The sequence below is a fragment of the Desmodus rotundus genome, chromosome 9, assembly GCF_022682495.2.
Source record: "Desmodus rotundus isolate HL8 chromosome 9, HLdesRot8A.1, whole genome shotgun sequence".
NCBI classification, from domain to species: Eukaryota; Metazoa; Chordata; class Mammalia; order Chiroptera; family Phyllostomidae; genus Desmodus; species Desmodus rotundus.
Window position 1 is genome coordinate 37111843 of NC_071395.1, and position 25667 is coordinate 37137509.

The 25667-nt window shown below is 54.4% G+C and overlaps 1 protein-coding gene across 7 annotated transcripts in view; it reads right to left on the bottom strand.

The window, feature by feature from the left end:
• The window catches only part of SBNO2 (strawberry notch homolog 2), a 49291-nt gene extending 31837 nt beyond the window's left edge, over nucleotides 1-17454 (bottom strand). For 3 of the 7 annotated variants that reach the window (XM_053910734.2, XM_053910737.2, XM_053910738.2), the window contains exons 1-2: nucleotides 17254-17454; nucleotides 3768-3959 (exon numbers count right to left, since the gene is read on the bottom strand). In XM_053910734.2, the coding sequence (XP_053766709.1) occupies nucleotides 3768-3887 (120 nt within the window). In that variant the 5' untranslated portion in view covers nucleotides 3888-3959; nucleotides 17254-17454. The remainder of the gene's footprint in view (nucleotides 1-3767; nucleotides 3960-17253) is intronic. The other 4 variants (XM_053910733.2, XM_053910732.2, XM_053910731.2 and 1 more) reach the window with 4 other exon arrangements.
• Nucleotides 17455-25667: the final 8213 nt, after the last annotated feature.

Below are 25667 nucleotides of genomic sequence, written 5' to 3' on the forward strand. Positions count from 1 at the left end.
GGAACAGAATGGGATCCCCCAGGAATCCCACTTCTCCCCATTGCCCTGGTTCAAGGCCATTTCCCCCTGTGTCCCCATTTGAGAAGAGAAATCCAGCTCTGGAGGGACATGAACTTCCCAAGGTCAAAGGTACTTCTAGAACATTCTACTCCAGACCATGTTCAGCTTCCTTAGATGAACTAGCACAACTGGTCTTGGGCCGTATAGAGCCAGTCCAGGCAGTGGGTGCTTACACTGTGGACCCACAAGGGGCACAGCTGCTGGCCTGAACTCTGCACTGTCTGGGGTAGGGAGGACTGAGGGGGTTGTTCATTTACCTGACCTTCTTTGCTTACACCTAGATCAGACCCCTGGAGGACCCCTAGGTCATTAAGGACCTCAAGGTCCTAGCTGGGGAGGCAGGATGGTGGGGGTCACTCCTGGCTTTGTCTACCCAGAAACTTCAACCTCCTCCCTGAGCACTCTGCTCTAATAGGGCTGCCTATCAAGAATACCCCCCGTCCTGCCCCACAGAGGTGGCACCATAAAGTCAACCAGTCAGAGCCTTCCTTGGGATTTTCCAGTGCAGCCAGAAGTGGCGGCTCCACAGCTCCACGTTCAGAGGGCAGGCCCCTGGGATGTGATTGGTCCAGAGACAGGAAACTGACTGCAGCCTGCCTGGGGATTCTCCACATGGAGACAGAGGCTAGCCCTCTCCTGGGGAGCGGCAGGCCCTGGGATATTTGCCCTATCTGCCTAGGCCACCTGTAAGCTGATGAGGAAGATGACACTCCTGCTAGGGAAGCAGATAAAACACAGGACATCTAGTGAAACTGGAATTTCTGCTGAGCAACAAGTAATTTTTAGTGTAAGAATTACAAGGGACACACATGGTAAAAAAAAAAAAAAAAAAAAAAAGTGAAACTTAAAATTTCACCGGACGGTTGTGTTTTTATTTGCTAAATCTGGCCACTTTAGTGACACTGAAAATCCCGGGGTAAGTTCCACCTCCCCCCTGGACCACTCTGGTTCCCCATCCTGAGCTTGGTTCCACCCAGCTAGAAGACAGAAGGAGCATGTCACCCACATCGACCCACACAGACTCACAGCCTGCGCAGCCTGCAGGGGCTGCCCACAGCTCCCTGGCCAGATCTGGTATGGCTTGAGGGGTGACCCCCACAATCTGTGGCCCAAGAGGAATAGGCTGAGTGCACAGCCTGGGAGAGGGCAGCTCAGCCTTGGTCAGCTGGGCTCCGACTGCCCACAGGGGAACCTGATCCAAAGCCAGGGCTTGACCGGCACCTTCCTTGCACCAGGGTCCCCTGTCACTGCCCAATGTCCCAGTTTCTGAGCCCCTCAGGTCTTTACGAGCTGTTTAGGTAGAGCTCACATCCTGGCCCTCCACTGGCTTCCTGGGTCACCATAAGGGGGAAGTGGCAGGAACACACATTTCTGTCCTTGGCTACTCACTCAGCACATGTTCTGACCCAGGAATTTTATTCCAGAAACAGCCGAGGGACAAATCCATGAGAGAGAGGAAAACACAGAGCCTTATTTATAGCAGCAGAAAATTGGAACCACCCCAAAGGCCCAACATTACGGAAATAATTAGGCAAATTATAGGATTCGGAGAAGGAAGAATCCTGTGTGTTATAAGAACAGCGAGTTCACGCTCTGAGCCTGTGAAACAGGCGCACTGGAACCACAGGAACAATCACGCTGCCACTAGTGGGACAGCACACAGGGACATGAAGGGAACCAGAGGGGGAGTGGGAAGGTATCAGCTGTGACAACATGAGCAGAGGCTCGGGTAGGTCAGGGGATGTGTGGACATAGCTTCAATAGGAGAGAGGAGGCTGGACCAGTTCATGGCGGTGCCTGGACCCTGCTAGAGGCCCTGTTGGACCTCAGCCAGACCTTAGCCAGGCTTTGGACTGCAGGTGGTGATCTCAACTCAGCGCTGACTTGCTGCCTACCCAGTGCTCAAGGTTGACTCTGAGTAAGTTCAGATCCTGTACCCTGTCATATTAGGACACCATGTAGGCACAGCTGGGCATGGAGGGAATTCAGGGTCCGAATCCTCCCAGCCCTTTTGATGCTCTGGTTATGGGCTGGTGCCTCTTGGTGGTTCCCAGCACTGGAAGCTAAGCTCCACCTGACCTGGGGCTCATTTCCTGGCTCTTCTTAACCCTGATCTTGATTCTCCCTCCCTCTGCCCACCTGGCCTTCCACCCATCCCCGCCACTTCCCAAGCTGTTTCCTGGCACCCGGCACCCCACCTGCTCTCCTCCAGGCCCCCAGAAGCTCCAGCCTGCCCACTGAAAAACGCAGTTTTTCTTTCTACAGTGGGAGAGGAGCCCTGCTACTGCCCAGGACAGGAGGTGCCAGGCTGACTCACTGGAGAATTCTGGACACTTCTCCTGGGGCTGCTTGTGCCTCTGTTACATGAGGGCCTGGCTGGCACCTGTGGTGGTTTTGTTACTTATGACACTTATCACAGTCGTCAAAACCTGGGAGCAACCAAGACACTCTTCAGGAGGTGATGGATAAACTGTGGTCCATCCAGACTATGGGATGTTCCTCAGCGCTAAAAAGGATGAGCTATCCAGTCCTGGATGGTGTGGCTCAGTGGATTGAGCATGAGCCTGCGAACCGAAAGGTCCCTGGTTTGATTCCCAGTTGGGGCACCTGCCTGGGTTGTGGGCCAAGTCCCCAGCTAGGGGCATGCAAGAGGCTCTTGCACACTGCTGTTTCCCTCTTTCTCTCTCTCCCTCCTTTCCTTTCTCTCTAAAAATAAATTTAAAATCTTAAAAAAAAGAACCCTTAAAAAATAAAAAAGAATGAGCTATCCTGACACAAAAAGACATGGAGGAACCTTAAGTGCATATTACTGAGTGAAGGAAGCCAATCTGGAAAGCTGCATACGGTATGACCCAACTCTAGAACACTTTGAAAAGGCAAAACTGTGGAGACAGGAAAAGGATCTGTGGGTCCCAGGCTGGGGGAGGGGTGCACAGGCAGAGCACAGAAGGTGTCACGACAGTGACACTACTCTGTACAATGCTGTGGTGCTACAGTGGTGGGTACGTGTCACGGTGCATTTATACAAACCCATAGTGTCCCGCACCAGGAGGGAAGAAGAGAACCCTGAGGTCCTGGGACCTTCAGTGAATAACAACGTATCAATATTGGCTCCCCTGTTGTAACAATGTTGCTCACTCATTAACCAAGACATTGTTGACAACATGAGGATGTGGGGGAGGGACACGTGGGAACTTTCTGTGCAGTTTTCCTATAAATCTTTAAGAAATAGCATCTATTGGCCCTGGCTGGGTAGCTCAGTTGGTTAGAACATTGTCCCAATACACCAAGGGTGCGGATTTGATCCCAGTTCAGGGCACATACAAGAAGCAACCAATGAATGTATAAACAATGAGAACGACAAATAGGTGTTTTACTTTCTCTCTCTCTCTCCCCCCTTCCTCTCTCTCTCTAAAAATCAATCAATAAAAAAAAAAAAGTTTTGTGTATTTTTATTTAAAAAATAAAGAAGTATATTAAATGACAAAAGAAAAAATACTGAAGAAAAATAAACAACCATGATCCATTGCAGGGGTCCCAGTCCCGCAGGTGAAGGCAGCAGCCGGGCCCAGGTGGCTCCCTGAGGGCCAGTCATGGCCTTTGCAAAAAAAACCTAGTGGCTCACGGCTGAGGACCTTGGTGGCAGGTAGGATTCCCCCACGAGGGCACTATCCCGCCCCAAAGTTGACTCTGAGGGCTGGGCTCACCTGGACACTGGACCCGCACAGCGGGCTCTGCAGCGGTGGGGCGCTGTACAGGATGCTGCCAGCTGGTGGGGCCTCATGTTGTGGGAACTCCCCGTCCATGGCGGGCCCCACTGCCAGCATCAGGCAGCTCCTCGACCCGGGCCACGGGGGTGTCTATCTGGGCTTCTTGCTACGAGGTGGAGGCATCATGACCTGGGGAAGAGACAAGACATGTCCTGAGGTTACCCTCTGACTCCAATGGGCAAAGACCCTTTCCCCAGGGGCAAGGGACAGTGGGCGAGGGACAGCTAGGCTGAGCTTACACAGAGGGAATGGGGTCAGAGCACCCCCCAACAGGCTCTGCCTCAACTGCAGGACCCCATGGGCCATGCATCACATGCCCCCCCCCGACTGCACCACCTCAATGGAGGGGATGTGAGCTGAGGCTCCCCAAACTCCACAGCACTGCCAGGGGCCCCTCTAAGTTCCCAGCCTATCCCTGGCAGCTATTCTGGGGAGGGGGCCCCTCAGATACCAGGGCAGAACTCCTACTTGGTCTCCATGCTCCAAGTGCACAGGAGGTCCCACCCGCTGCCTGGGCTCCTCCTGGGAACTATGGGCCTGGACCTCCAGGATGAGGGCAGCCTATCAGCATGACCCCACCTCCCAGCAGGTCACAGCAGTGTCTCGGGCCTCCTGGCTCACCAAATAACAAATATGTGGGTCTTACTTGGTCTTAGCCAAAAGGCCAAGAAGTGATAAATATGTGGATCTCAAAGGGTGCTCCTGACACCCACAAAGAGCCAGGAGCTCTGGGACCCCTGGTAGAGGGGTGACCCTTGGGCACCTGGCTCTGTGATCAGTGCGTCTGGCTGGGAGGCAGAGTCCAATCAGCCAGCCCCTCTGAGTTGGAGGTACCCACCCGGGAGAGGCTTACCAGAGGGTAACTGGGGGAGTCAGGGCCTAGCAGAGCCAGGAAAAGTTCCCAGACCTGGTTTGGAACAAATATACACAGCATTCCCACTGAGAATGTCCTTGTTCTCCAGGGCAGGAACACTCAGCCAGGAAAAGCCACCAGGGTGACTCCAGCCCCCCACGACTTCCATCTGCCCTGTGGCCTGTGACTGAGCACCCCCACCCTGGGTTCCACCCCCCACTATGAGCGGGGACCCCAAGCAGGCTAGCATGCTCCTCAGGAAGGGGACCACCCAAGGACGTTAATCACCCAGGGAGGCAGGAAGAGGAGGCAGCCGCCACTCCCGGCCAAGCCCTGAGTGAAGAAATCCTCAGGACTTCCAGTAATCACAGTCGCAAGAGCAGCTTGTGCAATCCTGTGTGTGTGTGTGTGTGTGTGTGTGTGTGTGTGTGTGTGTGTGTGTGTGTGGCGGGGCGGGGGGGGGGGGTCGGCTTCACTCTGCACCCTGCTGGCCATGCACCCCTCATCCTACGACCTGCTCCAGCCTCCACTCGACCTCTCAGGCTATCAGGCTCGTGCCTGCTAGTAGGACAACCCTTCCCACACCCCCCAGAGGCCTGGATCCTTGGAGGTGCCAGTTACTTCCTGAATGCATCCTCCAAGCTCCCACAGGCCAGTCCGAGTGGAACACAGGCTTACACACTGCAAATGGGAGGCCCTGGAGTCCCTCGCAATGAACACATATCTCCTCTGTGAGTGTGGTCTTGGTCAGTCCTTATAAAAACTTGGGGGTCAGGCAGACAGGTCAAAGTTTTGAATGGCTAGATAATTGGTCAGCTCAGGGTACCTTAGCCCCTGGAGCCTTTGCTTGCTTATCTGGAGAATGAGTTGGTCAGGGCTTTGTAGACAAGGCTCATGAGGCCCTTGGCAGAGCCAGGGGCCTCTGCAACCCAGTGGCCACTTAAGTGACTGCTGCCTTCACCAAAGCCCCAGGAAGCACCACGAATTGGGGTAATTACCCTTCGAGGAAGGTCTGCTCCTAGCACCTGGGACAGCAAGCAAGTGGAAACCACCTCTACTCAACAGAAAAGGCTCACAGAGCTGACTGTGAGCACCGGTCAGCTCGCTCTTGTCCCTTCTCTGCAGCAAACACTCAGAACAGGACATGTCCCCTGCCCAAGCCCCTCCCCTGCCAGCTCCCCTTTGTGGCAGTCATGTCCCTAAACAAAGCACACCCCATCCAATACAGGGTCCTTCTGGGCTCTGCAGCCACAGGGCCTGGCTCCACCCTTAGAAAGCACTGTCCAGAGCTTGTAGGTGACTCCCAAGGACCCCTGGTGGTCCCTGTCCCAGAAACCAAGGTTGACTGTGTCCACAAACACCCCATAGAACCTGTCTGAGTGGCAACCCCAGAAGGCTCAGACACTGTGTCCTCACCCAAGGTCCAGCCATCACATTCCTTCAGAGAAAGGTTTGTCACCAGGGGAGGGCTCCAGACCCTGCTGGGAGCCAAGGCCCAGAGGGCTGAGACCCAGGGGGCTGACACCCTGGGGAGCATGTGCATCCTCTCCTTTCATGGACATGGAGTGGGGACTGGGGGGAAGGCTGTGCCTTGGAAGCCAGGGTTAGGGCCCATGGAACGAGGCAGGTGGGAGTGTAAAGTGGTATGGCCACAGATCCAGCAATTCTGCTCCTAGGTGTCTACCCAAAAGAAAGGAAGACACATGTTCCCACAAAACCTGTACACAGATGTCCAAAGCAGCACAATTCACAACAGCCAGAAAGTGGAAACAACCGAAGCGTCCGTCAGCTAACGAACGAACAAACACAACACGACCCATCCACACGCTAGAACAGTGATTTTCGATTGGTGTGCCACAAGAACTTTTACTTTTTCCTACTCCTCACCCAAGGATATGAAGAAACGTCAATTGGTTACTTCCTATATGCGCCCTGACGGGACTGAACCCATGACCTAGATATATACCCTGACTGGGGATCGAACCCACAGACTTTTGGTGTATAGGACAACACTCCAAGCAACTGAGCCACCCGACCAGGGTGCCATAAGAATTTAAAAACATGCAATACCTGACTATTTAGTCAGGGGCACCAACCTCTTTTCCCTTAGATTGTCAAATAAAAAATGACAACAGCCAACACAACAATAGCCGTCCAGTGTGAATCAAAGTTATACCTATTTTTTGTCAGATTAAAAAAATATATATTTAAGTGTGCCACAGAATTTTAGTAATTAGCTTATGTGTGCTATGAGAGGGAAAAGGTTGAAAATCGCCACACTGGAATATCGCTCAGCCATGAAAAGGAGTGAAGGACTGACACCCGCTACAACATGGATGGCCCTCCAACACATGAAGCTCAGTGAGAGACGCCAGACACAAAAGGCCACAGTGTGTGATTCCATTTATGTGACATGTCCAGAACAGGGAAACCCACAGAAACAGGAAGTGGGTTAGTGGGTGCCAGGGTGTAGGAGAGGAGGCTAGGAAAAAGGGAGGGACACTTCGCCACTACCACTGTAACACCCCCAGAGGCCACCCCTATGGTGCCCCCTTCCTCCAACACCCAGGTCCAACATCACCTCTCACTGCTCCAGCTCCTCCACAGCCTCAGGCTTCGTGCACTCCCATCCCCCTACACACAGTGTGTATCATTAACTCCTTACTTTCTGCCTCTGCTAACCGCCCCCCAATCCTGAGCTCTGGACCTGCTGCCAGCCCCGAGCTCCAGAGTGTGAACGTGTCATGGCGCAGAAGGGATTCCCCCAGAGGGGCACAGCATGGAGCCTCAGGGTGTGGAGGTCAGAGCTGGATGTGCAGTGGGCCTGCTGAGCATTTTAGGTGTGAGTCTCATGACAGGAGAAGCGTGGGTGCTCTCAGCAGGTAGGGCCTGCAGTCACCATTACAGTTTATTTTCACATGATTTCCTTTTGAGATCACATTTTTTCAAATGAGTCATCACAAAGGACAAAGATGAAGGAATCAGTGGCCCGGACGGGACCATTGGGATTGGAAGGTTTGGGAGAGCCTGATCCCCAGGACAGGTCACGGGTCTCACCCCACACTGGGCTCTGTCGGCTCAGCCCCCAAACACACTCTGAACTGGCTGCCTGGACCCTCCATCTGGTGATGTCTGGACCCTGTTGGCCACTCATTACTTCTACTGTATCTCATCAGGCCAGTACAAGGCTGTCCCCTCTGGAGCGGCATCTGTGGGTGGCAGCTGTTCCAGCCAGCCCTTCCTCAGGGTCCAAATGATGGCCCCGGGTTCCAGGTGGGAGAGGAGCAGGACTCCATGAGGTTCAGCTAATAGGACAGGGGACCCAGATGGTTCCTGAGGCCTGGCTGGGCCCAACTTGGCTGACCAGGAATGTCTGGGGCAAGGGCTGCCCATGAAGTCCACAGAGCCACGTGTAGGGAGCCCCCTCCTCACCTTACAGGTCAGGCAAGTCCCCAGTAAGGGACCCAGGAAGGGAAAGGAGTAGGGGCATCCTGGAGAGGCTGCTCTACTCCTATACGAAGGTGCTGGGCCAAGACAGGGCATGTTGGAGTCGGGGGAAGAGATGGGCAGCTGCAGGCGGAAGGACCAAGCCAACAGAGCTCAGCATGAGGTGAGACCCAGAAGCCTGTCTTAGGGGTACCAGCTCTGCACTAAGGTCCTTTTTGGTCTTGTGGGCACAGCTCAGCTCTTCTAGGACCCCCAAGGTCCTAGAAGACTTTCCCCTAGACAGCCACCTCCCCGGGTGAGCTAGAACCAAGGGCCAAAGGAAGCTGTGGGTGTTCCTGAGGGACATGGCAGCTCTGGCTCTTTCCTTCCCAAAAGCCTCAGGAGTCCATTCCTCATCTGCTGACCACTGAGGCCAGGGGGTATTTAGGCGGGATGCAGGGGAGACAGGCAACAAAGAGGGGAGGACCATTGGGCCAGGGTGAGATCCCAGGGCCCAAGGGCTAACAGGAGGATGGACACCAGCTGGGAGCATGGAGGATGGAGGATTTGGTAGAAGGCCCATGGTTCGGGGGGAAATGGGGGACACAGGGAGCATACAGGGGCAACCGGTGTTCCCCAAACTCACATCCACTGGGAACCTGTTAATGGGTTCTCATTTGGAAATCAGGTCTTTGCAGATTAAATTAGTTAAGATGGGGTCATGCTGGATCAGAGTGGGCCTAACATAAACTGGTATCTTACCCCCTCCCCAGATTTGGACACAGACATGTGGGAGAAAAGCCATGTGAAGATGAAGGCAGAGATTGGGGTGATGTGGCCACAAGCAAGGGACCCCTGGAGCACCCAGAAGCTGGGAGAGGCCAGAAAGACCCTCTCCTGTGGCTTCCAGCATGAGCACAGCCCTGCAACACTCTGATCTTGGACTTCTGGTCTCTAGAACTGAGGGCACAAATCTCTGTGCTTTCCATTGCCCAGTGTGTGGTCCATATAGTCATACCAGGACTCTTGAACGGAGCTGGAGGCAAACCCCAGCTGGGGCCACCCTGACCCTTGGCCTGAATCCCTGTGATGCCTGGTGACCAGGAACTCCACTGGTGGGTCAGGCTGGCACCAAGTGTGTGACCTAGAATCTCTACAAAGCCCCCAAGAGGCATCTGGAACTCGGCAGCTCTGGAATGCCAAAGATGGCAGGGGCCCCATGCACACACTGGGCAGGGCAGGAGTGGGGACAAGGACAACGAGATGGGCCACTTGGAAGCCCCATCTGAGAGTGTAGGCGGCCAGGAGTTGAACTTCCAGTTCTGTACCCAGTGAGGTAAAAGGTGGGCTACAGGACCCCAGGGTCCCCCACCTGGACCAAGCTCACACTTGTCATCCACAGAGGGTGCGTGAACTCATGCAGCAAAACCTCCCAACCTGCTGGACATAAAGCCACTGCCTCCGTGCTCCAGGTTGAGGCAACAGGAGGCCACCTGGTTGGACAGGGACCCCACAGCTCCTCTGCATGCCGAGCAGGGGGTGTTGCTCAACTGATACCCTGGCCCTGGCACTTGTCAACATCCGGCCAGACAGGGGGACCAGTAAGCAGACAGTGAATGGAAGAGGTCCTGGCCGGCAGTAACCACCGAGCTTTCATCGGAGCCTTACTCCCTAGAGTGAAAGCAGCAGAGCTGTACCACCTGGGGCCAGCAAGGGGGTGCACACATGATGACCCCGCACACCACCCCAGGGATGATGCTATTGGTGTAGGAACCTGGCACAGGAGGGAGGTGCATGCCTGAGGACAGCCCCAGCAGGTACAGTGTGCAGCGAGTGTTGGTGCTCCCCCTCCACACACACACCTTTGACAACTGCCAGGAGGGAAAGGAAGCCCATTAGGAGAAACCGCACCTGGGGAAGCAGAACTGAGCCCACATTCAGGGAGTGATATTCAGTGAAACAAAGGCAGAAAAGGAGGCCCTTGGGATAGGTTCCAGGCGCACCAATTAGGGGTCACCTTGGCTGGCTGGCTCTGGCCAATGCATTTGCCAACTGCAAGCTCACAGACCAGTCTACTTGTTCAGGACAGACCAGGGGGCCACTGTGATGCCTCCAAGCAGGGCACAGCAGAATGATGATGCTCTGACAGCTGTTTGGTGAGGTGGGTGCTTTATAAAACAACTTAGACCCCAGGGCAGCCTCTGAGTTTATATGGACACAGCAGAGTTGTGCAGCCTTCAGGAGGCCAAGCATCTTCTGTGCAGGCATCCTGTTCTGGGAAGTGCCTGCTCAGTTCTTGTGTTTACTTGTGGTCTTTAAAAAGCATTAGACACACTGAGCTTGTGGTCTCCTCTGACCCTCAGGTCTTTTTCCCCTGAGCAAATGTGAAGCCAAATCCCCCTGGCCCTGACTTCCCGGTCCTTTGACACCAACTTCTGCAGTCTGTCTGGGGTTCATGTGGAGGGTGGACTGTCCCTCCTGGCACCATATGCCAGGTCTCTCTACCCAACCCCTCAGAGAACCGCAAGCAGGACAGTGGCTGCTGCAGCCCACAGCCAGGCCACACTAGTCCCAGATGAGTAGCATGAGCAGTCAGCGCCCTCCTTGGGCTCCTTCTGTCCAGCCTGGTGCCAAGAACATTGTAAGGGGCCTTTGCCCCAGTTTGAAGGGCAAAGGAAGAGGAGGCCCATCCTAGCTTCGGGAAAAGGCAGAGGCCTCCAAATCACAGTAGCAGGGACCCCAAGACCTACCAACAGAACCTGGAACCATGGTTCTCCTACCATGACAAGTGACCACAAACTTGGCAACTTGAAATGGCATAGTGGGCCCTCCCATAGTCTTGTGGACTGAAAGTCCAGGCCAGCCTGCCACCTCGGCCCTGGGGCTCCCAGGCCAGGCTCTGTGCTACATCCTCTGGGGAGAAGCTGTTTCCAAGCTCACACAGATGCCAGCAGGGGTGGGCCTTGGCTTCTAGAGGCTGCCTGCCCGTGGCCCCATCAAGTTCTGCTCCCCATCTTCACAGCCAGCAGAAGCACATGTGCCTCTTCAAACTTCAAGTCTCTCACTTCCCTTCAGCCTCCAGTGAAGAAAATTCTCTGCCTATGAGGACCCTGCGATGACACCGGGCCTCCCGGGAATCCAGGACCACTGCCACATCCGAATCCTCAACTTAACCCCATCTGCCAAACTCCTCTCTGCCTGCAAAACCCCTCTGCCATGGGAGGTGATATGTCCACAGGTCCCAGGACTAGGACGGGGATCACTATGGGCTTTACTGAGATAGGACACAGCTTGCAAGTGGACCACCAGGCAGCAAGGGCCCCCCCCAGCCCCACTCAGTGACAGGTTCTAGGGACGCAGGCCCCGCTCCCTATTGGTGCTTGGAGCAGCAAAGCACACATGGCTTCCTCTCCCAGAAACCTCAGGGCCCTTGAAGGGGCCGGGCAGTGGGGGGCTGGCAGGCGCAGGAATGTGGTCCAGGCTTCCAGAAGGGCTGGTTTTTCAAGAGAAGCGGCAGGTCTGGATTTGGAGGTGGCAGTCCCTGATTTCTCAGAGCTGGCAGTCCAGCCGTCATGTCCAACCCTCTCTGCGGGGGCACCTTCCTCCAGGTGCTGGGGACAGAGCTGCTTAGCCCCTCTGTTACCATCCAGCACCCCCAGGGCTGTCCCTGACCGCTCTCCATATCCACCTGATATCTCATTCACTGAGTCGCCCCAAAACAGTGGGTCAAATACCACTGGCCAGGCCAGCTCATTTATTCACTGGTGACACTAGGAGAGGTTCTCACACTATTTGTCACCAGCACCAAGCTCAGACACACCCTGGATTGGATGGGGGTGGGAAGTGGCCCTACACCCCCACTTCACAGCCTACAGGACAGAATGATACCCCCAAACTTCCAAGACCATCCTGGACCCTGGAGCAGCCCTGCTGAGCTCTGGCCATACAGACCTGGCCACTGGAAGGGCCAAGAGCACGAGGCAGCATGAGTGTGACTTCCCCACCCAACGCCTGTGTTGTTCCCGTTCCTGGGGTGAGTCTTTCCTCAGTTTACCTCATGTGTGGAAGATGCCTTCTTACCATGGCCAGACTCAAGAGGGCTGCAGGCTGGGAGGAACAGCACACACCCAGCACTTATAGGGCCATCTCTGCATGTGAGTTAGAGCCATAAAAATTTACTGCCTAGCTATGACTGGTGTGGCTCAGTTGCTTGGACGTTGCTCCACAAAGTGAAAGGGTACCGGTTCAATCCCCGGTCCGGGCACATGCCTGGGTGGTGGGTTCCATCCCAGTCGGGGTACGTGTGAGGGGCAACTGAGTGATGTTTCTCTCTTGCATCCATTTTCTCCCCCTCTCTTACTCCCACCCTACCCCTCTCTCTAAAAATAAATTTAAAAACTCTTTAAAAGACAAGTTTACTGCCTGCTGGGACCCCAACCAGACACCCCCTTCCTGCCTTCCCAGCATCCTGTGTCATCAGCCTTTCACCCTTGGGGTAGACTCCCAGGAAATGGGTGACAGCCGTCCGGGCATGCTTGTGAGAACTGGGAGCAAAAGGGTTGAGGGCTCTTTCAGTTTCACTTGTGATTTATCCCAAGGGGTCGGAGGCCAGTCTGACAGGAACGTGAAGGCCTGCTCTGCATGCTGACTGGGAAGAGCGTAACGTGGCTGGAGGTCAGTGCCCGAGCACGTTTTGGGAGGAGAGAGAACTCTGCGCCTAGCTAGAGCAAGCCCGGAGAGGTCCCCCACTGCAGGTGACAGGCTCAGAGGAGGCATCAGAAATATCAGAGACCGTGAGCAGAACTTTCCTTAACAGCCTCATTGGCCTCCCTGGGGTGTGTCCCTGTCACCCACACTGTGGACATCTTTCTGCCTTGTGGGCAGCACAGGGGGAGGTAACCTCACCCGCCCCCATAGCCGATCCAGGAAGAGTTACACGTAAATGGGTGAATTGGGGGAGGGACGCTCCACATCACTCTCTAGGGTCACTCTCCTCCCTGCTGTCACCCTGCCTCACTGCAAAGGAGTCCCAGCCAATCAGGGGAACCTGCAGGAGGCCCAGGGAAGTGCCAGCGCCCAGCGCACCACCTCCCACTGAGTTGACTTCAGGGAGGAGCTGCTCTCTGGGCCTCCCACCCCCAGACCCCCACCCACTCACATCCCACCCAAGGCATCTCTGCACCAGGAGTGCAGATCCCCCAGGACCACCTCTTAAAGGATGCACTGGTTTGGGGCAAAGCAGGGGCTTAGTGAGGGCTGCCCAGGAAGCTTTGTTCACCTTCCATAAAACAGAAGATGGCACTTCCTCTGCCCTCCCCATGGGGCTAGAGAAAGACACCTGATAAACCACCCAGCACCTGCATGTGAGCTGGCAGCAGGGAGCACACTCAACCCACCCCCTGGCCACAGCATGTGGGCACTGGAGGGGCAAGGATAGGCCCTGCTTTGTTTTTTTTTCCTTTTTCACACTTTGTTTTATGAAGATGAAATTCACATGCCACACACTTCACCCGTTACAGTGCACACTTCAGGAGTTTCTAGTGCGTTCACAGGGCTGTGCAACCAGCATCATTATCTATTTCCAGAACATTCCATCACCCCAAAAAGAAGCCTGTCCCCATCCGCAGCCGCCCCCATCCCCTTCCCAGTCCCTGACAACTATGAGCCCACTTCCTATCTCTGTGGATTTGCCTGTTCTGGTCATTTCACATCAGTGAGATCACATTCTGGGTGGCCTTTTGTGTAGGGCTTCTCACTGAGCACCATTTTGAAGACTCATCCACGTTTGAGACCATAAACAACAGGTCTTATCTCTGCCAACCTGGGGGGCTTGACAAGCCCAGGGCAGCCGGTGATGAAGCCCCAGCATTAGAAACCACAGTTCAGGCCCTCACCTGAGTCACCCGCCTGCCGGCAGGATGGCCAAACCTCCCAGTGAGAGAAGCGGTTCTCAGGGAAGTCGCCACAATCAGCAGGACGATAAAGGAAGTTTGCTTTCTCAGTCCCACTCTGGTCACTCATGTAGGACGGACCTGCCAATGGCAGGAGGAGGCAGGGGGTAATTCCAAAGAACAGGGACTGGGGGTTCCACTCAGGAGACAGGAGACCCATGCTTGCCAGGTGCCCCAGGGACATCAGGACTTGAGGCCACGCCTGGGTGTGGGCAGAACGGAAAGAAGGGACGGAGCAGTAACGAGGCCAGGCCTGGACCAGGTCTGGGTGACCACAGTGTCTGGCAGCCTGCCATGCCCAGCCTCCCTGCAGTCCGACCACAACGCCCTGTGCCCAGGAAAAAGTGGCTGGAGATGCCCCAAGCCTGTCCACAATGAACCGCACACACACGACATGCACACACATACATGTACGCACACTCATGTGTGACACACACGGTCACATTCTCAAATGTACACACGCACCCCCCCAACACATGCATGCTCACACATACACAGGAGCCCACTTGTGTGTATGCACACTGAACAGACATGGACACAAACATGCATGCACTCACGAGCACAATACACTCGTACATGCTTGCATACAACGGGCGCGCACATACGCACATGCTGCACACGTCTACACACAAAACCTGCACTCCCACATTATGCAGACACAGACACACATGCAGACCCTGGGACTGTGCTGGTGCCTCCAGAAGCTGCCTCCCCACTCAGCCACGTCGGCCTCGGGCTGTGTTTGCACTGTGATATTACATTACCCCCCATGCTGGCAGTAAAGGCTTCATCAGGGAGAGGCCATCCTGGGGGGAGGTGGCCTCTGGGGACTGGACACAGTTGCCTCTTTATTCCAACTAAGCTTGCTCACGTGGCCAGAGCCCTGTGCTGGGTCAGCGTTTCCGGACGGCCCAGCTGGAGGGGCATCTAAGACTTTGCTAGAACCGAACTGGGCCTGTCGTGTTGGTCACACCCTGGTGGAGGACAGGGGTGTGGGATGTGGGGGTTTGGCTGCAGTTCCCCCCAGGTGAAGGCAGTGACTGATCCAGGGTCACAAAGCTGGCTGCCCACCTGCCCACCCGTGGCCCGTCTAGCCAGCCCCAACTTCAAAACCAACTGCCTCCCCTGGAAACCCTCTTCTGGCTCCAGGGCTCCCCCACCCCTCTGCCAGAGCGCAGACATCTCCCCCCAACACCCACATACACATGCCAGGCAGGTCCTGGCTCCAAGCAGGTGTGAGCAGACACCTGTGCAGACACTCAGGAGTTAAAAGTGCCCTCATGCCTTCCAAAACCCCAAAGTGCCTTCCCTTGGGTACCAGCTTGGGCTTGTCCCTGGAGACAGTGTCTAGCACTCACAGGGCTTCTCAGGGTCTTCCGGGAACCTACATGTGTTTCCCTCACCACGGGGGCCCTCCCCTCCACAGCCTGTCCTGCCCTTCCCTGGCCCACCCATCCAGGGGCCCAGATTACATTCAGTGTTCTCCATGGGGACTCAAGGCAGATGGCACTACAGAGACAGTGGCACCCAAGCGGACATCCCTGAGCAGCCATCACCCTCCTCTGGGGCCGCTCCTGGGAAAATCCAGGGTTCGTGGAAGAAAGGACACAGATGGGCTAGCCAATGGGGCCCCAGGTCTCAGCCTCAAAGAAAGGGCCATTCCTTTGCCCACAGGGTCCACAAGAACACATGCCACCCAGCAGCCAAGCACCCAGAGCCCAAGGCCAGGAAAAGCCACTGCCGGGCAGTTCAGCCCTGGACCGCCTAGCTTGGAGGAAGGGCCAGCCTCACATCTACTGACTGAGGCCAGCCTCCGATGGTCTCGGGGCTTCAATGTCTGGGACAGGTAGCCATTCTTCCCTCCAGGGTCTGCAGCTCTGGGGCCACAGCCCCATTTTCCTTGAACCTTTCCAACTCCAACCGGGACAGACTCAACCATGTCCTGCAGCAGGCAGGCAGGTTCCCAGCTAAACTCAGTCCAATACCAGCTCCCTTGTCACACCCCGAAACACTCACCACCCCCCAAACTGCCAGCAAGCTTCATCACAGCCGACTTCCAACAAGGCACTCTCCTATACTCAATGTGAACAGATGGCCCTAAACTCGGCCTGGGAGGGCCATGCACAGGCAGGAAGGACAGGGCAGGTGGGTCCAAGGCACATTCAGGGAAGCAGAAGCCAGGGTTGCCCCCAGACACACCTTTTACCCAATTCTTTTTCCCTCTCTAGAACCTTAATAATGTTAATGTTATGCATTAATATTAATGTTATTAATGTTAATAATGACGCCTCACCACCTCCCTGGCTCCTGCCTGGCTGTCCACACCCAGTCCCTCCAGGGCCCCCCAGTCTCCTGCTATGGGGTTCTGGGGTGCTAGAAAGCTCTTGTGGGCAGGACCGGCCTGGCAGCCTTGCCTTCCCCATCCACCCACACAGGCTGCTTCTCCGCCCACTTCTGGGGTGGGGGCCATCTCTGCACCCCCCCACCCCACCTCCAGCCTGAATTGGCTGCCAGGTTTCACTGCCAACTCTGGGTGGCATTCCCACCCCAACGTGCTCTGCCAGGTCAGCTGACGCCAGCAAGGCCCCATCCCAAAGCCAAGGGTGCCTGCCCTTCTTGGAGCGCTGGGGACAGGAGCCAGGGAAGGAGGGATCCTGGCAGGAGAGACACTGAGGAGGAAAGTGAAGGAAACCCCAAGAAGACTGGGGTCAAGAGTCACCAAGATGGGAGAAATCAGGAGCCCCCCCAGACAGGGAGGGGCTGGAGTCACAGAAGTTGAGGGTCACAAGGATGATGGAAGGGATGGAGAAATCGCGGAGGAGCTGTTAGGAAGTGCAGGGGGTCACAAGATTCTGGGGTGTCACCAAGAAGAGTGGAGTCAAGGATCACCAAAAAAGTAAAGTTCTCTGGGTCAGCAAAAAGCGCGGGATATGTCACCAAGAAGGGAGGGATCAGGGAATCACCGACGAGCTGGGTGAGGGCTCGCCGCTCAGGCGCTTCGGACAGGGGTCATAGAGCAGCCCAGGGTCGGGGGTCGCCGGGAAGGGCGGGGACAAGCCGCCGCGCGACCCCCGCCCGCGTCCCCGGAATCCCGGAAACCCCGACCCAGGGCGCCGGGGCCCACGCGGGACGGGGAGAGAGGCTCGGGCCGAGCAGGAGCAGCGGAGTCGGGCGGGGGTCGGGCCAAACGCACCTCACCTCGTACCCGGTCGTGCCGCCTCCGTTTCTCTGAGCTTCTCCACAGGCGCGCTACTTCCGGGTTTCGGGCGACATCTTGGGAGCTCTCGCACTTCCGGTCATGCCGCAAGGCGGGGCCTCAGGTGGGCGTGGTACCGATTTGGGCTCCCGAGCCGGGGAAGGGGCTGGGACTCCACGGGCTGCAGGTTTGAATTCCGACCCCACCACGTACTGTGGAGACCCTGGAATGTGGCTTACCCTTGCTTACCTCCGTTTCCTCCTCTGCAACATGAGTAGAGAGCCAACCACTTGGACCTCCAGGCCTTTGCGCGGGCCGTGCCCTCTCCTAGTGTATTCTCACCCTTGACCATGAATCACTAGAGGGTTTTTTGAAACCCAGATCTTGCCTCTAAAGCCCCCTCCTCAGAGAGACTTTCTTGCAACCATCTGAAATGGTCTTTAACCACCCACCCAGTCATGCTTCCTCCCTTGCTTGCTTCTCCACCAATAGTAATGGGCTCATTAATCTGTATCCTAGTCGAATATGAGTTCTAGGACCGTGGGCCCCCCAACACGGAGCCTGACACATGGGGTGGGGGGCCTGGTAAGTACCAGGGGCTCCCAGGAGAGCAGTGTCCTCTCCTGCAGGGTGCAGGGCCACAGGGTTCTGCGTGGATCCCTGCTGGCTTCTTCCCCACTAGGGCTTCCAGGAGCTTGATGCAGACGATTTGCAACACTTGCCAGGAAGAGGGCGGGGTCAGGCCCTGGCACAGAAAGCAGTTTTCCTGTGACTTGAGCCCACTGGACCCACCAAGGGGTGGGTTGGCCGGTTCAGGGACAGATCCAGCGTGGGAGGCACAACTCCCTCCCCAGCCTGGTTATCCACAATGAAGGTGCTGCCACCCATTCCAACCCCGGAAAATTACAGGTCATCTCCCCATGAGCTTATTTATTCATTCAGTGAAGTTTTATGGATGCTATTCTGTTCCTGGCCTTGAACTGAGCAAAGCTGGGGCCCCAGAGAGAACTCAGTTCTCAGCCCTGCCCTCAGGAAGTCCCCAGTGTAGGGTAGACAAAACAGGACCACGCTCTCATCTGCAAGATCACGCCTGACTCCCAGGGAGGAGTGATGTCTCTGCCTAAGGCATCAGGGAGGGCTGCAGGGAGGAGGGGATAGTGACATTGGGGCTTTAAAGTTTAAGTAGGAATTTGCCAGACAGACAAGAGTAGGAAAGGTAGTCCAGGCAAAGTATAAAAGCTGTTCAAAGGACTGGTTTGGTAAGGGGAAGAGTATGTTTAAAAACTTTTTGCCCTACAAAATTCAGGCCAGAGACCCCCCTGTACCCAAACCCACAAGCAAAAGAGAGCAGACGGGGAAATTGAGACCCAGAGAGAAGTGCTTTATCCAGAGTGACTATTGCTTTGGCAATCTGGGTTGTAACCTTGACTTTGAAAATATTTTTCAGAACTAATGAAAAGAAATCAAATTAAGCAACAGACACTGAAGATTCAAAAGGGTGAATAAGCCGATTTGGTATCTAGTTATGGTTGCATTTTCCCAGTTTCTTGCACACACCAACAGCCACACATTTTCAGGGAACAATGAGGAATGACCATGCAGGGCCCCTTGTTTAAAAAGGGTTCAGAATTTCAAGATGGTGACAGCAGAAATTAAACCAGGCTGGGGCAGCCCTGAGCTACGACTGTTGTCTCAATACGCTGACGTTGCAGACTTGATCCCTAGTCAGGGCACGTACAAGAATCAACCAATAACAACCAATGAATACATAAATAAGTGGAACAACAAATCGATGTTTCTCTCTCTCTCTTTCTCCCCCCACCTTCCTCTCTCTCAAATCAATTTGTAAAAAAAAGAAAAGAAAAGAAACAAGCAGTTTCCTGATCCCTGAGCCAGGGGCCTACGTGAAGCCCAAGTCACAACGCACAAGGCCAGCCCTGATCCCAGTGGCCCTTGGAGGCAGGGACCGGTGTTACCTGCATTTGCTGGTGGGGAAACCGAGGTGCAGAACTGGTCAGTAGCTGGCCTGAGGTCACCACAACTGGTGGGGAGGCGTGGACTTAACCTCTGCCACGTCCACCTTAGGAAACCACAAGGTCTTTATGGGTAATTTCTCCTGAAGTGGGGGCAGTTTGCCCAGGCCAGGGTGGGTCCAGCCATCTCAGCATGGAGGAATCTGCCAAGTCTGGAGATGTCTAGGGAATTAGTCAGATTTGGGGATTTCCAGGGAATCAAAAGAGGCAGCCTGGGAGAGCAGAAGGGACATGGTTCTGGAACTCTAGACCCAGCCCTGGTCCAGTTGTATTTGGGTGCTCTGTAACCCCTAGAAAGTTACTTAACCTTTTTGTGCCTCTCTTTCCCCACCTGTAAAATGGGATGGTGATGATAATAACAGCTGCCTTTTAAGTTGTTCAAACAGCTAAATGACCAGTGTGTAGTATTTACCCATTAGCATGTCTGTTGGTGACACTTCTGGACTAAAGGGTCACCTAAGTGAACATTCAATGATCACATGTTCCCAAGGATTCCTCTGCAGTGGGGACAGTGCTCGCACATGGCCAAAGTCCCGCAGACTCCATGACCAGGCTCGTGGAAGTAGAGTTGCCAGATAAAACACAAGAGGCCCAGTTACATTTGAATTACAGGTATACAAAGAGTAATTTTTGTAGTGTAAGTACATCCCAGGCCATATTTGAAACATATTTACATTAAAGTAACCTCCATGTATCTGAAATTCACACATACCCAGGAGTGCTATATTTTTATTAGTGAAATTGGGAGACCCAATATGGGGAGATCACAGACGGAAATGGGGTCCCAGAGCCAGACTGAGGGGAGGCCTAGGGGTGGGTAGCTGCCTCTCTCTGAGCCTCAGTATCTTCCCAGCTGAAAGGAGATGGTCAGAAGACCCAACACACAGGTGAGGGGGTGTGCGGTAAGCTCAAAGTGAGGGTCAGCTCTTTTAACTACTTCAAAGAGCGGAAAACGTAAGACAGACCAACAGGTCACGTCCCCTGGGGTCTTCCCTGTGAACTCATGAGATTTTGGGGCTACCTCAGTTTTCCCATCTGTGAGGTGCCACTGATTAGATCCCCAGCCTTAATTTCCCTCCTGGGAAGGACTCTGGGCTATGCCCATCTTGCAGTCAAGGAGACAGAGGCAAGGAGAGGGCACGCCCAGGGAGGCATGACTCTCAGACCTGGGCAGGTGAGGCCAGGCAGGTGGGCAAAGCCCTAGCAGCCAGGGGCGGGGACAAAGCCACTTCCTGTTTCTCCACATTCTGGAAAGCCCCTGGCGTTCCTGATCAACGGGAGCACCTCCCTCCTGGCCACTCCCGGGCCTGGGTCCCTCACCACTTCTCCTTTCCACACCCACTTCCCCTCGCTGCCTCCCCTACCCAGGCCGGTGGCTCCATTCCTGCTCTTGCTCTTCCTGCTCCTCCTTCTCCTCCCTTATTTCCCATCCCTGCTCTTCTGCCCCTCTCTTCTCTCCCTCTCTAACCTCAATCAAGTCCTTCCCATGGTGCAGAAGAGGAGACTGAGACAACAGCAACAGGGTCAGCCCAGGTCACACGAGCCATTCCCTTACCCCTGGCCTCACTGTCCCAGTCACTCTCCTTCTTTCCCTCCCCCGCCCCTCCTTTCCATGTCTGTCAGTTTGTCCAAACCTCTACCTCTGTCTCTGGTTAGCCACCCTCCCCTTCCTTTATCTTGGTCCACCTGCTACTTGCCCTGAGGTGTCCTCAGGTAGTTCTGGCTGGCTGGTTGCAGCTCCCTTGGTACCGTCCTGACCTGGCCTGAGGCCCAAGCAGGATTCTGCTAGGCCTGGCCAACTCTCTGAGCCAGGACAACTTCAGGGAACATCGAACCTGTCCAACGGGTTTGAGATCTGCCCCAGACAGGCCTTCCTGCCTCTGGCTGAGGCTAAGACACTCAAGCTGCTGGAGATTAAACGTGACACCTAACAGAGTACCCCCAGGCTGGGTGAGGGCTGGGCCCTGAGGGTGGGATGATGGCAGGAAAGAGAAGGAAGATCAGCTGTCCACCAGTCAAGCCCAGAGGGAAAGGACTGTTAGGAACAGGGAGTTATGGGGGGAAGAAGCATCAGGAAGCAGGGCAGTGGGACTGGGGAGGAGGTGGTGGGAATCATGGGGCTCCCAGAGAACTAGGGCAGAGCATTTATCCTGGAGGCAGTAGGGAGTTATGGAAGGTGATAGAACAATGGAGTGGTATGGTCAGTGTGGAGCTGGAGGTCACTGGATCTGCCCAATGGGCTGGACAGGGTTGTGTCAAGGGGCCACATCTCTGAAGCTCATCTGGTGGCAAGACCGAGGCCATGGAGGTTGATCTGCTGCCAGAAGCCAAGAAAAGGAGTCAGACTTTGGGTTTCTTTCTATCAAGGGCCCATTGTGAGTCAGGATGGAACTGGGGAAGGGATGAGGACCCTCAGGGTGCCCCCTCATCCCAACCCCGTGCCAGAGACTTGGCTTGGCTTTCTCCCTCAGTGGTGGGGAGTTATTGGGAGACTCAGAGTACCAGGGGAGATGCAGCTAGGGTGGGTTGTGTGTGGGGGTACAGGTGACCACAGGAGGAGGTGGGCCAAAACGTGGGGGAGGCCACATACCCATCTGAGAAGCATTTACTGTACACCTTTTGGGGCCAGGACCCAGGGACACAGTGGAGAACAGAGCCTACCGCAGGATGCTCCCGGGCCACAAGGAGTGGGACATCTCCACAGGACAAGGCACTGATGTGTCTGTCCTTCCTGGACCTTCCACTGATGTCTTGACTGGTCTATATAAATGACTACCAGGTGAGGGTCTGAGAAGGGGAATGCAGCCTCCACCCTCCCCCAGGCTGTATCCCCCTCCCCCTTGAGAACTGATGTCACCTGTGCTGGGACTTCCTGAACCTTCACCTTGGATCTGCCCTGCCCCACAGGGAAGTTCCAAAGCAGCCAACTGGGTGACTCATGTCAGGTCCCAGGGCTGTGGAGGAAGCCAGACTCCCCAGCCCATTAGGGCATCCCCATCACAATCTGCAGAGCAAAGGCCAGAGTCTGGGTTTCAACAGGGGAGAAGCCGGCGGCGAGAACTGGAGTTGGTCCAGAGTGTTTTTCCTCCCCTGTGGGTCATCTCTGTGTCCCAGGGCTGCAAGTATGACCAGCAGAGTGGAGCTTCAGCATCAGAGCACCAGGGTTCAAATCCTGGCTCTGCCACCTAGTAGCTGTGTGACCCCAGGCAAGTTACTTAACTTCTCTTTTTCCCACCTACAAAATGGGGACGATTATAGTAACTCCCTTGGAGGGTTTTGTGAGAATTTGGTGAGGACCAGTATGTGTTAAGTGTTTGGAGTGGAGCTTGGGATGTGGTGAGGAGTTTATGGCAAAATGTTTAAAAAGACATATTAAGAGCAGCAGGATGCATAACAGCCAAGAAATGCAAACACCCAAATATACCTCAGCAGATGGACAGAAAAGCACAACGTGCCCACCCACACCGTGGAATATTACTTGGCCATGAAGAGGAGCAAAGCACTGACACCCGCTACAACGTGCGTGAACCTTGAAAACATGAAGCTCAGTGAGAGAAGCCAGACACAAAAGGCCACACAGGGTGTGATTCCATGTATGTGACAAGTCCAGAACAGGCACAGCCACAGAGACAGACAGTGGGCTAGTGTTTGTCAGGAGCTGGGGAGGGGACTTGGGATGATGACTGCTAATGGGGGTGGGGTTTCTTCTTTAGGGTGATGGAATGTTCTAGAAGTAGAGGGAGGTGGTGGCTGCACAACATTGGGAACGTACTAAAGGGCACTGAACTGTACACTTTAAAATGACTAATTGTATGTGAATTTCACACACACACAAAGATAATCAGCCCTGGCCATTAAAGGAGTGACATGTCGAAGCTGGTTCCTCCTCACGTGTCATACTAAAGTTGTAGACCTGCTGATGTTCAAGGTCGGGCCCTGGCTCTGATCAGCAGGCCCCTGACTATGATCAGCTGTGTGGACGGCAGGGACCCTTGTTCTGACAGAATGAGAAAGGCACCTCACCTCTGGGGTCTTGCCCTCAAAACCCATTACCTCGTCTAACGAACCCTAAGACGAACAACAGACAAACCCCAGCTGAGGGACTTTCTAGAAGCTATCGAAGCAGTCCTCATGACTGTCCAGATCATCAAAAACAAGGCAAGTCTGAGACACCATCACGGCCCAGAGAGGCCTCAGGTGACACAGCAAAGAAATGTCAGGTGGGGTCCTGAGGCAGAAATGGGATGTTAGGGAAGACTGAAGAAAACTGAGAACACCGGGGACTCCGGGTAATAATAACAATGTACTGATGGCAATGTCCACAGCAACATGAGATGTTAACAGCGCAAAGGCTGTGCCCGGTATTTCTCCATATTTTTTTACAACTTTTCTGTAAATCTAAAACTAGGCCTATTTTATTTGTATTTTGTCTTTTTATCCTCACCCAAGGACATTTATTGCTTTTAGAGAAAGAGGAAGGGATAGAGTGAAACATTGACATGAGAAACACCAATTGGCTGCCTCCCCTGTGCACCTGGACCAGGGATTGGACCTGTAACCTAGGTATGTGCCCTGTCTGGGAATCGAATGCTCAACCGTTTGGTTATGGGATGATGCCCCAACCAACTGAGCCACACTGGCCAGGGCAAAACTAAGCCTATTTTAAAAAATAATCAAATCATAGGGCCTAACGCATGTCCTCCCACCCGGTTATTGATCTCCTCCAGTGTGCTGTGCTTCATGGAGGTGAAGTCCCCCCAGGCCAGCCACCTGCAGCTCCCATCTCCCAAAGCCCCTGCATGTGTCTTACCCCTCATATTGGTTAGAATCTTTTGGTTGCAACTCACAGAAACTGAAACTGACATTTTTTTTAATGGGAATTTTTTGTTCATGGAACTGAAAAGTCCAGGGATAGATGTAACTCGGGTTTTTTTTCCCCCCTCAGCATGGCTGACATTTTGGATCAGATGGTTCTCTGTGTTGAGCAGCACCCCTGGCCCCCACCCACACAATGCCAGGAGAACCCCCCCAGTCATGATAACCATAAATGTCCCCAGACATCACCCAGTGTTCCCTGGTGGGTAGAATTGCCCCTGTTTGAGACATATTGGTCCAGCTGGTTTCTGGCTCAACTAGAGCCAGGACCTTCAAACAGTGCCTCAAAGATTTATCCCCCTCTCCATCTCTTGGCTCTGTCATCCTCTGTCTTGGCTTTTACCTCAATAGTCTCACTTTTTGTGGGGGCAAAGATGGTGCCAACAGCTCCAGGCCAAATATCCCCATCAGCTTAGCAGCCTCAGCAGGTCAGCACTTCTTCCCCAAGAGAGGCAGCAAAAGTTCAAGGGAAAGTTCTGATTGGCCCAATCCTGGTCACATGTCCTTGTTCAATCAATTGTTGTGACAAGGCAGTGGAAAGCCCTGATTGGCCCTAAGGTGGGGCTCACATGGTTATATGGAGTTAGCCAATGGAGTGAGGACCCTATGATGTCAGCCAGCGGTGAATGCAGTCAGCCAGTAGGGTGACAAGGTGTTGTGGAGCATAGGACCCAACTGGGTTGAGCGTGGATTCTGGACCCGTAGAAATTGAGATCATGAATGTGACTTGTTTTAGTGGCTACATTTGGGTGACGTGTGACATAGCAAGTGCTAATGAATACGGCCTCCTTCTCCTGTCTCAGACAGGCATTCCAGGGCATCCCTTGAGTTGTGTGGCATTTAGCAAGTGCCACCTGTTTACACAAGATGCACAAGGAAGCATCCTGGGCCACGTCCCTCGGGCAGCCCAAGGATGCAGGGAGACAGGCCAGCAAAGTGTCCATCACACTGCCCGTGACAGTAGATGGTGGTGGGGAAACCAGACTGAATGAACTTGTATGAGGTGAAAAGCAGCAAAGACCAACCCAGGTGTCTAATGGCATCTACTCATCCTGCCCCCTCCTGAGAGTCTCATGAAATCAGTGACATCACATCCAAACTGCATGAGACCCCAATATGCGTTCAGGATTTATCCAGCAGTTACTTTCTTTGCATCAAGACCATCAGACAGACAATAGAGCCACGCAGAAATAAATACCTTCAGCTAATGAAGTGCCAAGGAGAAGTGCTCTGAGACAAAACAGCCTTGCGGGCCTCCCAGAGGAGGTATAGGCTGAAGCATGAAGCCCACGCTGGATCAGGAGAAAGGAGAAGCTGTCCAGTGTAAGGGAAGGGCATGTACAGAGGCCCAGGGGCAGGAGGGACACAGGAGCTCTGCAGGTTACCACTCTGCAGGGTGGACAGGGGTGGGGCGAGGAGTCTGGAGCTCGGTCAGTCAGGGCTGTGAGAGATGGACACAGAGGTGCAGGGAAGAGACTGAACTCGAGAGCCATTTAAGAGGCT